The sequence below is a fragment of the Cataglyphis hispanica genome, chromosome 2 (assembly GCF_021464435.1).
Source record: "Cataglyphis hispanica isolate Lineage 1 chromosome 2, ULB_Chis1_1.0, whole genome shotgun sequence".
In the NCBI taxonomy this organism is placed as follows: domain Eukaryota; kingdom Metazoa; phylum Arthropoda; class Insecta; order Hymenoptera; family Formicidae; genus Cataglyphis; species Cataglyphis hispanica.
Window position 1 is genome coordinate 4,770,589 of NC_065955.1, and position 11,575 is coordinate 4,782,163.

At 31.9% G+C, this 11,575-nt stretch overlaps 3 protein-coding genes across 7 annotated transcripts; 2 read left to right on the plus strand and 1 right to left on the minus strand.

Moving 5' to 3' along the window:
* Positions 1-549: 549 nt before the first annotated feature.
* Positions 550-3,420, plus strand: LOC126858717 (sentrin-specific protease 8-like). Of its 4 annotated transcripts, none has more exons than XM_050609193.1 (5): positions 550-1,009; positions 1,407-2,153; positions 2,579-2,822; positions 2,914-3,057; positions 3,167-3,420. In XM_050609193.1, the coding sequence occupies exon 2, from the start codon at positions 1,411-1,413 to the stop codon at positions 2,119-2,121; it is 711 nt and encodes a 236-aa protein (XP_050465150.1). In that variant the 5' UTR covers positions 550-1,009; positions 1,407-1,410; the 3' UTR covers positions 2,122-2,153; positions 2,579-2,822; positions 2,914-3,057; positions 3,167-3,420. The 4 variants fall into 4 exon arrangements, with proteins under 4 accessions (XP_050465150.1, XP_050465149.1, XP_050465152.1 ...); XM_050609192.1 differs by having other exon boundaries at positions 550-965; XM_050609195.1 differs by lacking the exon at positions 550-1,009 and adding an exon at positions 1,030-1,305.
* Positions 2,461-11,558, minus strand: LOC126858716 (uncharacterized). Of its 2 annotated transcripts, none has more exons than XM_050609191.1 (9): positions 11,488-11,558; positions 10,738-10,836; positions 10,271-10,422; positions 3,993-4,248; positions 3,440-3,568; positions 3,181-3,313; positions 2,954-3,070; positions 2,682-2,793; positions 2,461-2,589 (listed from the first exon to the last, which is right to left on the minus strand). In XM_050609191.1, the coding sequence occupies exons 2-9, from the start codon at positions 10,761-10,763 to the stop codon at positions 2,522-2,524; spliced, it is 993 nt and encodes a 330-aa protein (XP_050465148.1). In that variant the 5' UTR covers positions 10,764-10,836; positions 11,488-11,558; the 3' UTR covers positions 2,461-2,521. The 2 variants fall into 2 exon arrangements, with proteins under 2 accessions (XP_050465148.1, XP_050465147.1); XM_050609190.1 differs by having other exon boundaries at positions 10,667-10,836.
* LOC126858713 (N-acetylgalactosaminyltransferase 6-like) lies at positions 5,445-9,361 on the plus strand. Its single transcript, XM_050609187.1, has 2 exons — positions 5,445-6,073; positions 6,797-9,361. The coding sequence occupies exons 1-2, from the start codon at positions 5,885-5,887 to the stop codon at positions 8,417-8,419; spliced, it is 1,812 nt and encodes a 603-aa protein (XP_050465144.1). The 5' UTR covers positions 5,445-5,884; the 3' UTR covers positions 8,420-9,361.
* Positions 11,559-11,575: the final 17 nt, after the last annotated feature.

An 11,575-nucleotide genomic window follows, 5' to 3' on the forward strand; every position in this document is an offset into this window, starting at 1 on the left:
TACAGTTCTTTGTAATATGTATGCTACAATATTAATTTTTTCCATTTATATATATATATATATATGTATTATAGGAAAAAATATCTGTATATTATATAAAAAATAAAAAGAATAAAAAATATGGTAAAGAGAGATGTATATAAAATTTATTTACATCTTATACACAGTATAACTTTGTCTTATATTTTTATATTTGCAACAGTAGCATCAAGAGACACGGTAGTGTCGCGCTAAGCCCGGAAAGAAGCAGAGACGCACCGTGTATCTATACGCGAGTCAGCCACTTGAATATATATATCATTAAAAATTAAATACAGACAGTGGTATCTTTTTCTTTCTCATTTGTATCTGCGCAGTGATGCATGCAAGAAACGTATCGTGTCTAGTATACACAGAGCATAGACATTTGACATTCTTTACTAGACATGTGATTGGTCAATTTCTCAGCTGGACTCATATCGCATGAAGTTAGATGCCTTCGGAACGTAATTGAGACACATATCTAAATATATATATGTATCATGACTCACGGATTAAATGTAAAGCTATGTATAAGGCTGCGGTCGGGAAGACGCTAGAAATGCTTCGAAGCATTACATTAACCAATCAGAATAAAGAAATCTTTGCTCTTTTTGTCCTGATTGGTCAATCAAATACTTCGAAGCATTTCTAGGATGCGTTCCGTTTCACGCGATTGAGCGATTTGAGCGCATAGATCGCTTGAAAAGCGAGGAACACACATAGCCATAAGCATAAAGAAATTGATTGGTCCACAAACATATGTCTAACGAAATGAACCAATCAATTTCCTTATGCGCTTATGCAAAAGTATATTTCCCCGCTAAAATCTATAGTTCACGTGACATATATTATAGATTTCGAACGATCTATCGCTCTATGCGTGAAACGGAACGCAACCCTAGCATTTTACCGACCGCAGCCTAAAATAAATAAAAAAAAATTATGTATGTTAAAAATTAATCAATAAAAATATAATTATAAATGTTTGGTAAATATATATTCATAAATATCAAGATACAATATGTGTATGCTTAAATATAAATCCATGTAATAAGTAATAAGACATTGAGTGTGTGTGTTAGGTTTCTGAAATGCTATCATAATAATTGATAATATACATTATTATAGAAGAAAAAAATTAATAAAATAAAAGATCAGATAAAAGAGACGGCAGAAAAAGAAAGAGCCATATAGAAGAGTATCTTAAAAGATGTATATAACAATAATAAATTAGAAATTGACTTATGATTTTTGTTGTTCCTCTGTAATTTCATTTATTTTGATGTATGTTTAACTTTAAATCAAATCTTGCTAACTTATTTTCTATAATTATGTCCCAATAAAATAAAAATTCATGTTAGATTTTGAATAATTTCTGATTTCAGTATTATGCATTTTCCTGAAATTTCAAAGCACTTAGACACTGATGTTATGATGAACGTAGAAGAAGACAACGATATTGTGTTGAGTTACCACAATTATGTGGTGAGATCATCGGATGCTGCGTTATTGGAGAAAAATGACACATGGCTCAACGACATTGTGATAGGATTTTATTTTGAATATTTGGATCAACAATATAAAAAGGATAATAAGAAACAGTTATTATTTATTGATCCTGGAGTGACTCAGTTATTAAAGATGCAAAGCCCTTTGCAGTATAATGTATTTCTTGATCCTATTGAAGCGACAAGTTATGATTTTATATTTTTTCCTTTAAATGACTGCGATGGAAATGAGCCAGGTGGCTCACATTGGAGTTTGTTGATATACTCTCGTAAAGATGAGATGTGTTATCACTATGATTCATCAAATAGTATTAATAAATCTATAGCAGAAAAATTTGCTAAAAATTTAATCAAATATTTTCTTAATAAGAAAGAAAGAAGATATATTGAAATGGATTGTCCACAACAAAATAATGGCTTTGATTGTGGTTTATTTGTCTTATGTTTAGCAGATTTAATATCAAGACATATTCTGAAAGGTTTAAAAATAAGCAATTGTGATTATAGTGCAGTTACAGAAATGGTCTCAAAAAAGCGTATGGAATTATTAGGATTGATTCAGGATTTAAGAAATATACATGATGATAAGTAACAATTGCTATTAATTTTTAAAATATAATTAAGGTGATTATATTTTACTTCTATATAATAAATCTATGTTACATAGTTAATGTAATAAATCCTACACAATCTTAATATTTTTATCTTTTGTTATTCTTGATATTTATATATGTGTGCTATCATTTGGCACATATTGCCAAATATCAAAAATGTTATTATATAATATAGAAACAATATAATTAATTTTTTTATGAATTAGATAATTGATATAGAAAATATAATATGAACTATTCTTTCTCATGGAAGCACATTTATAATGCACATAATATATAAATATTTTATACATATAAAAATGTTAAGAAATTAAGTATTATAGAAATATTGTAATAATGTATTTTTTTAATATCGTGCGTTACAAACGAAATTTGTTTTTACAAACGACTATAGTATGATGCATGAATCACCATATCACGCGTTATATCTTTTAGGGTTGCGCAACCTGGAAAAATATTGACAAAAAAATTTTACTAAATTAAAAAAGAAACATAAGGCCATAAATTGAGAGATGGTAAAAATTACGCTTTGACTTGCCAGTTAATGCGAATGCTAGGTCAATTTCTCTTCTCATAAGTTCAAGAATTTCGCTAGCACCTTTTTCGCCATCATACGTCAAACCCCACAGCATCGGTCGGCCGAAAAATACCTGAGAAGAAAGGATGCAATCAATAAAAGGTACAAATAAGAAACTTTTGCAACGATGAAAAAAATTATTTGAATGCTACACGATACTGATTCATAAATCAAAACTATTTAAATATTTTAGCGCAAATTGTTGTATTTGTCATTCTATAAATTTGTCATACCATTTTTGCGCCTAATGCCAAGGCTTTTAATACATCGACACCTTGAGTCACTCCGCCGTCCATGTAGACTTCGATTTGATCTCCCACGGCTTTACTTATTTCAGGTAAAGTTTCGATCTGCGAATATATAATATGATTATTTTATTAACTTGTTTCGTGTACTATATTTTTTTTTATTTGTTTAACACTCCTTCCTATAACTTTTTCAACAAGAATTATAAACCGACCGTTGCTGGAACGCTATCTATTTGACGTGCACCATGATTCGAAACAATAATACCGTCGACCCCATTTTCCACGGCCAAACGCGCATCTTCTGCCGTTAGAATTCCTTTAAGAATTATCGGTAGTATAGTGGTTCTACAACAAGTGGACTAGAATACTATTTATACTCTGCTCAACATAATTAAATATGAAAATGTGAAGAGATCTAATATCCCAAATATGTCAAGATGAAAACATTTTCACCAACAGTCATATGGATACCTTTTTAGCCATTTCACATCATCCCAGGATAGAGACGCGTCGAATAGTGCGGTAACGTATTCGTTAAGGCCAGAGCCAGTTTTTGCAGTATTTATTCGTTGTGATAATTCACCTTCGAAATTTGCGAATCTGAAAAAATAATGTGTACACATATAATAAATATTGTATATGTTTTTGTGGGCTTATAATAAATTTTATTAAAATTTAATATAGATATTAATAGAGATTACAATTTCTACTTTAAATATGTAAAACGTTAAAGTGATCTTCTTTGGTCTTTTTATAAATACTAAATTAAAAATACAATTTAGCTTTTTTTAATAAAGTAGTCTTATTGTTAATGAGTAAAAAAGTTGTGGAAAATAATTTGTTTTTAGAATTTTATGAATATAAAATTAATATATTCATACATTCATTGTTTTATTAATACTATTTGGAGAATTAATAATAAAGTTTATTATATAATTTTTATTGTTTATGTATACTTATTTTTACATTTTTGAAATATTTATACATTCAATTCTCTCTATCTGTAACATATCTGAATCAATACCTCAAGTGACTCGGTAACGCAAATTTATTTTTTATATCAGCACGTCTATCACCGAAAAATGGCGCATCGATAGTGAGAACCAGTGCTTTGAAGCCAGTACGTTCGGCACGTCTTATCAAATTCAAGGTAACATTTCTGTCGATATAAATGTAGAGCTGGAACCATTTTATACCATCCGGAGCAGCTTCCGCCACTTCCTCTATACTACTCGTCGATATCGTAGAAAGAATAAAAATCGTTCCTGCTGCCTGAGCGGCTGCAAATCAATAAAAAATGTGAATTAAATATTGACGTGAAATTAGCTTGATAACGTGAAAATAATCTAATAAATAAAAACTAAATTTATTAATTTTATTTTATTTGTTTGCTATATATCTTGTAAAGAAGAATAACTCTAATTAATTACGTAAATTTAGTTTTATTTATTAATTTAATTTACTCTCTTTTTCGATTTTCAGAATGTTATATCGCATGTCAGTTGTACTACTGCACTATTTATGAACTAATTTTATTAAGTATCCAACCAATTTCACCTGTATGATTACATCACACGAGCAATATGCAACATGCGACCTGTTATTGCATGCATTATTCGTAACACCTGTTGGATGTCCTCTTTCTAAAGAATAGCAGCAATTGTGCTTTTTTTCACGTCTCTATCATTTTTATTGTAAAATCATTTTATTCATACAGATTATTCATCAGATATTTTGTACAGAAAGATCAGAAGTTTAAAAATTCTATATAATTATTAATCAATTTTTATCACTCTTTGTCAAATATTAATTTATATTAGAAAATATATACATATATTGAATTACTAGAAGATATCTTGGATTAAATGTTCATGAAGAAAAAATCACATCCGCGAGTTTTGTTCGCAAAGCAATAATTAAGTTTTTTTTTTATAAGAAATATTTTTCGTTCAATGAATGTGCCTCGGATATGTGGATGAATTATATATAATAATTTTCTTATGTGTTATATTTAGCAGATACTTATATTATCTCGATTGATGCCGATCGGCGAAAACCGTTAGAATTGCACAAATGCGCAAAAACGCGCCAAAGGAGAACACACGCATAGAACCGATGGAGGGAATGAGTTTTTTCCTAGAACGCACGCGAGATGATAGAGCTTCGATCGATCTCTAATTAATGTTGTTAGACCAGTCAGATATTTTTTTATCCATACGATATAGGTAAAGCGTTTATTTCAATTATAAAAGGATCCCTAATGTGTCCTTGATCGTTTTTGAGAATTAAAAGTTTATCATAATGAGAATTTAAAGTTTGTCAGCAAACAATGTAAAGTATAAAGTGGCATAAGAAATATACAAGTAAATACAATTATATTCTGTGAAATATTAAGTAATTCTTATAAAGTTGACATAAAGAATAAATTAAAGGTGTCAAAAATAGTAAAGTAAGTACTAAAGTAAGTTTCACTACTCCTTATTGATAAATTTTTAAATAATTTGAAAATGACCAAGTATAGAGCTCTTTTTTTATAATTAAACTTTACCGCATTTCACGCGCATGCGTTAAAAAAAACCCGCCTGGTCCAACACACTGTTTTCGATCTTTGTCTCCGATCCGCTGCAGTTTCAGTCTTCAGTCATCGCGTGGCAGTTGCGCGTGTCGTTTAATTTATCGTTAGTACAGCTTGTGCGTATCGCACTAATTCCCTTATCAAGATATATCGCATCCGCCGAGAGGCCAGAACCAAAAAAGAACGAGGTGGAATCGGTCATTGAAATTTTTCGATCGCCAACCGCAGCGGACAAATGACGTTGTCACGTCGTGGTGAGGTCCGCCACGTACGTGAGGAGAGGTGAGAAGTCGAGGTTAAGTCCTTGGGAGGCCGGCTCGCGACATGATTCTCTCGCGAAGATGAGACGAAACGTGATCAGCCTAATCAAATTCCTTCTCCTGGCGGTGCTCACGGTCTTCCTGACCATCGTAGTGTTTCGTTACATGCGATCGCCGCCTAACCGTCAGATTTCGACGCCGCTTGACGTATTGGCAGCGGTCGCCATCGATGCGAGGAACGGTCGAGGAAACGACGAACATCTGGATCAGGTATGAACAGGTGGAATTGAAGTCAATTTTTTACATTCACCTAGAGACGTTGCGACTGAATGGATATAACGTCATTTTATTTCGCGCGAGTAGATGTCAAAAAATTGATATTTTATTGTTCAATTTTTTTTTTTTTTACAAAAAAGTTACAGCATAATAGATTTTATGTTAATCGTCGAGTGAAGAATTGAAACTGGTATATAACATAAAACGGTTTTAATTTATTAGACATGGAAAAAGAAAATAGCTTATCAATAGCTTGTCAATTATCGTATTTTATATCGACATTGATAAATACATATCATTCTACGTTAGAACCACATCGATATTATATGCCGATTATAAAATGATCATATGAATCCTATGTACGTCTCGGAAATCCACTTTCTACAACAGTTAGAAAACAAGTTTTGATTGCAATTCTGGTTTCTCTTGCATTCTTAGCAGCCAGGAATGTACCAAAGCTATCAGAAGCCCTAGTAGATTATTAGCTTCTTCATAATGATGAAAATTTTATTTTCTGATATCTAACATATTTGCATTATAGACCACATGTCATTTTTTTTAACCAGTACAATATTTTTAAATATGAAGAAATATCTAAGAATTATTTTCTGAATTTTTAAACACATATTTATATATAAATAGAGAAAATTAGTCTGTGTTACAAAATAACAGCAATATTACTTTATTTGTAATTATAGATTTTTATATATTTCACAGGATGACAAAATCGATTGGCATGACTATGAGAAAATTAAGGAGGAGGAGAAGCGAACTGGAATGGGAGAACATGGAAGACCAGCCTTTCTTTCACCATCCCTTGATGCACGGAAGGAAAAATTGTATCAAGTAAATGGATTCAATGCTGCTCTCAGTGATGAGATTTCAATGAATCGTTCAGTGCCTGATATCCGCCATCCAGATTGTAAGAAGAAGAAATATTTGAAAAATCTAGATCCAGTCTCTGTAATAGTATCTTTTCACAACGAGCACTTCAGCACATTAATGCGAACTTGTTGGAGCGTGATTAATCGCTCGCCGCCCTCTCTTCTGGAGGAAATTATATTAGTTGATGATGCCAGCACAAAAGCGGAATTGAAGAAGAAATTAGACGACTATATTGCACAGCACTTGCCAAAAGTGTCGATTGTACGATTAGCAAAACGTTCGGGATTAATTAGAGGCCGATTAGCGGGCGCTAAGGCGGCTAGAGCAAAGGTTCTCGTATTTCTGGACTCGCACAGCGAAGCTAACGTCAATTGGCTGCCACCATTGTTAGAGCCCATCGCACAGAATTACAAAACTTGCGTTTGTCCGTTCATTGACGTAATAGCTTATGAGACTTTCGAATATAGGGCGCAAGACGAAGGTGCCCGGGGGGCATTCGATTGGGAGTTGTATTACAAACGACTTCCGCTGCTTCCGGAAGACTTGAAGAGACCCGCGGAACCATTCAAGAGCCCCATAATGGCGGGAGGTCTGTTCGCCATTAGTGCCAAGTTTTTTTGGGAGTTGGGCGGTTACGACCCGGGTTTGGATATATGGGGCGGCGAGCAGTACGAACTATCCTTCAAGATCTGGCAGTGCGGCGGACAAATGTATGACGCGCCGTGCTCTAGGGTCGGCCACATTTACCGCAAGTTTCCACCGTTTCCTAATCCCGGTCGTGGCGATTTTCTAGGAAAGAATTACAAGAGGGTCGCCGAGGTATGGATGGACGAATACGCCGAGTACATCTACAAAAGGCGGCCGCATTTGCGAGCGCTGGATCCGGGAGATTTAGCGGAGCAGAAGGCTCTACGCGCGAGATTACACTGTAAACCGTTCAACTGGTTCATCGAGAAAATAGCCTTTGATCTCGTGGAGGTTTACCCACCCATCGAGCCGGACGACTTCGCCTATGGTGAGATTAGAAACATGGGTGCGACCGAGTTATGTTTAGATTCGAAAAAACGAAAGAGAGACGAGTTTGTCGTGGTGGATACTTGCATGAAAGACGATCCGAAAGTGTCGGGTGAGCAAGAATTTCGACTAACATGGCACAAGGATATCAGACCAAAGGATCGCACAGATTGCTTGGATGTATCCAGAGGTGAGGAGAAAGCGCCTGTGAGCTTGTATCCTTGCCACGGGAAACAGGGTAATCAATTGTGGCACTACGACATTGAAAAGCAGTGGTTGCAGCATGGTTATTCATCCAGGTGCCTGGACACAGATCCGGGCAGCAAAAGAGTATTCGTGACTGCGTGCGATAAATCGTCGCCCACTCAAAAGTGGCGGATAGAACAGGTTAACATGAAGGCCATTAATAATTGGGAGAACATAGGACCCAAGCTCAAATGAATTCTCTTTTATTTTGTACTGCCATTTTCTTAGACAGGTAGGCTGGATTGCTATTCGTACAGAAAGGAACGATCCCTTTACTATTCCTGGTTACTAGTCATCACAAATTTCTATTTGAACATATTGCGCCTGTATGGCGATCAACGGAAATCATCGCGCGATCAGAATAATTTTGCACGTAGTGTAAAGCGAGATTTTCGTTCTTTTAAATATTTAAACTGGATAGCAAGCGTCTTCATATTGGTGGATGTGTCTATACATATCGCACAAGCGCTCTATCGTGCCTTACATAGCCATATGCAGAAATACAGTACGCATCATAATAATCATAATATTTAGAGTTTGACTTAAAAAAAATTCGCTCAAATTAAAAAATATTACTGTTAGTATTTCCTTTAAAAAAAATGTTGCTTATTATAAGCAAGACTGATATATTTCGTTTATATTATAATGTAAGTTATTGAAGCAGAGTTAACAAAGTTTTAGATAGTCTACTGGGAGAAGCCGGAGATTTATGTAGAATGAGTTACATAAATTATTTTCACATTATTTTCTCGGAAATTAGGAAAGATAACAAAACTTTTCTTTTTGTATTTGTTAGAATATTGCATTTGTCTAAAAACTTTATGTATATGATATATAGAATACAACGAGATTTCTAAGGAGAGCAAAAAAGGTAAGCCTTCCTTTTCGTTAAATGTTTTTAAATTTTTTTTTTAATTAATAAGAGGGGAAGGAGGAGGAATGAAAGGCAATAACAATCTATATATCACACAAAAGATTCCATTTTTTATAAATCCTATTCTAAATTATAAATCCTAAAACTTTAAAGAGAGAAATTCTTTTTGTTATCTGGAGTAGTTTTCGAAAAATAGTTTGTAATAATATTTCATGTAACTCACCAGATAATAATCGTATAATTTTTTCCATCATACTCTACATATATATATATATATATATATATATATATATATATATATATATATATATATTACATATATTACATATATTATAGTCTATATGAACAAGTATTATGAATTATTTTTTTATCTAACAATAAGTAGTTTATTTCAACCAGAAAGTATATAACGATTGCTTCTCCATTTTTAATGCATTACAAGTAAATTATAGAATAACTTGAAATACGGCATTTTCTTTACAATAAAAGATATTGTAATAGAACAAATTATAAATATATATTATATATATATATATATATATATATATATATATATATATATATAATGTTACTTTTAATATTTCTTAAAATATATTTTAAGTTTTCTACTTTTTTTTTCTTTAAAATATATCTTTAATTGAATAGAGAAATTGGACACTTCGTGAATTTATTTCAAAAAATCCTTTTGTTCTAATTCACAATAAAACACATAGAAAAGCATAATTATTTATTGTTGAAAATTATTCTGCAATATACTCAAAACTTATTAAAATCGAAAATCTTGGGATATCTTTTGACATTGCGATAGGAATAAATAAGAGCATTTAAAGTATATTCAGTTTCTTTACATCAATATATGAATTTGTTTATGTTTGAGCATGGATCTTTGACAAATGTAAAATGATAAATGAATGTTATATAAAAAAGATATTGTTAACTGTCTGTGATCACATTGGTATATTTGGGCTAATCTTTCATTATTATGACTATTTTTATAGCATATTTATATATGATTTTAATAAAAAAAGGTTCGTATTAAATCCTTATATATATTTTACAATGAATGTAAGTATCAATCTGATAATAAGGAAATAATAAAGTTTTAATTTTAATCTATCAACACTCAATTTCACGCTCATATTCAATAAATATTTCGCAAAATGCCTACTTACCCCTTGCATTAGCACATTCTCCATCAGGATGCGCCATACGTTGCATCGCGGTAGGTGCGACTCCCAAGGGCATTGAAATTTTGTGACCCAATATTGTTGTGCTTATATCCCTTCTGGACACATCTCGTAAAAATCTAGGCCGTATCCTGTAACTGCGAGAAAGTTGGGAGTAATTAAAAATTGAATAATTGTATTGAATTTAATCATTATAAGTTGCATGTTATAAATACATATTATTATATAAAAGTGTTATTTGAGAAATTGTGCATTGCATAAATATCTAGATAGATTGTATATATGTGTACAACTTGGTAAATATTTTTCATCGAGTATTTAATTATTTATCTTAATTATTCCTCTCTCGAAAAAATTATTGTTGTATTTTTAGATTTATACTTTTTGAAAGCCTTTCTATTCCACTTTACGCTAAACTCCTCTCCGGCACCACTCTTGTAATAATCTCTTACGGAAGGAGGCAAATGTTCCAAAGCATATTTCTCGTAGTCCTCGACACATACAAATGCTGCCATTTTATTGATGTAAAATGATATTAATATTGTTGCAATCTGTAACAAAAGTATTGTTATAATATTTGTCTTGGAAAAAAATGAAACATTTAAAGGTTTATGAACATACGTTCTTGTTTTATAATTTGCATGATAATTTTAGAAGCATTTCACACACAGATAAGATCATCGATTTTATCGAGAGAGAGAAAAAGAGAAAGAGATATACTTTATAATAAAATAGTATATAAAATAATAACATAATATTGTTGCAAATATGCGATAATGTTATCCGATGTATGAAAAATTACACAAATTTCAATGATTTAACAAATTTAATCACTTTTTACTTTTGCTATGTCAATGCCGATGTATTTTACTGCTTGAAATTTATACATAAAAAATACAGTTTAGCGAATGATTATTATTAAGTTATATTTGTCTTATTAACTATTATATTAACTATTATTAAGTTATATTTGTCAATAGATAGAGTGATATTTTATCGCATGATAGTAGAGATAATGTCGTGTTGCAGCTATATCATTTTTGATTGATTACAATTCTAGTTTTATTGATAACGCAATATACAGCGATATTATCAAAGCTTCGATCGAGATACGTATCGAAAGTATTCGCAAATAAGAAACGAATCTTTATTGTAATTGCATTGGAAAATTTGCGAGGATTAGAAAAATCGAAGAAACTTACCGTCCGAATAATTCGTTCTTATCATCTGCTCCTTACAACCGTTAACAGACGACTGACTGTTCTCGGATAAACTTGCCGTATATAACGC

Excerpts from the sequence above, each read along its gene's own strand:
- LOC126858713 (XM_050609187.1), top strand. The coding sequence starts at position 5,885 with ATGAGACGAAACGTGATCAGCCTAATCAAATTCCTTCTCCTGGCGGTG. Across the intron at positions 6,074-6,796 it reads ACGACGAACATCTGGATCAG|GATGACAAAATCGATTGGCA; the intron begins GTATGAACAGGT and ends TATATTTCACAG.
- LOC126858717 (XM_050609193.1), top strand. The coding sequence starts at position 1,411 with ATGCATTTTCCTGAAATTTCAAAGCACTTAGACACTGATGTTATGATG.
- LOC126858716 (XM_050609190.1), bottom strand. The coding sequence starts at position 10,800 with ATGGCAGCATTTGTATGTGTCGAGGACTACGAGAAATATGCTTTGGAA. Across the intron at positions 10,423-10,666 it reads AATAGAAAGGCTTTCAAAAA|TTACAGGATACGGCCTAGAT; the intron begins GTATAAATCTAA and ends ACTTTCTCGCAG. Across the intron at positions 3,071-3,180 it reads TAGATAGCGTTCCAGCAACG|ATCGAAACTTTACCTGAAAT; the intron begins GTCGGTTTATAA and ends ATATATTCGCAG.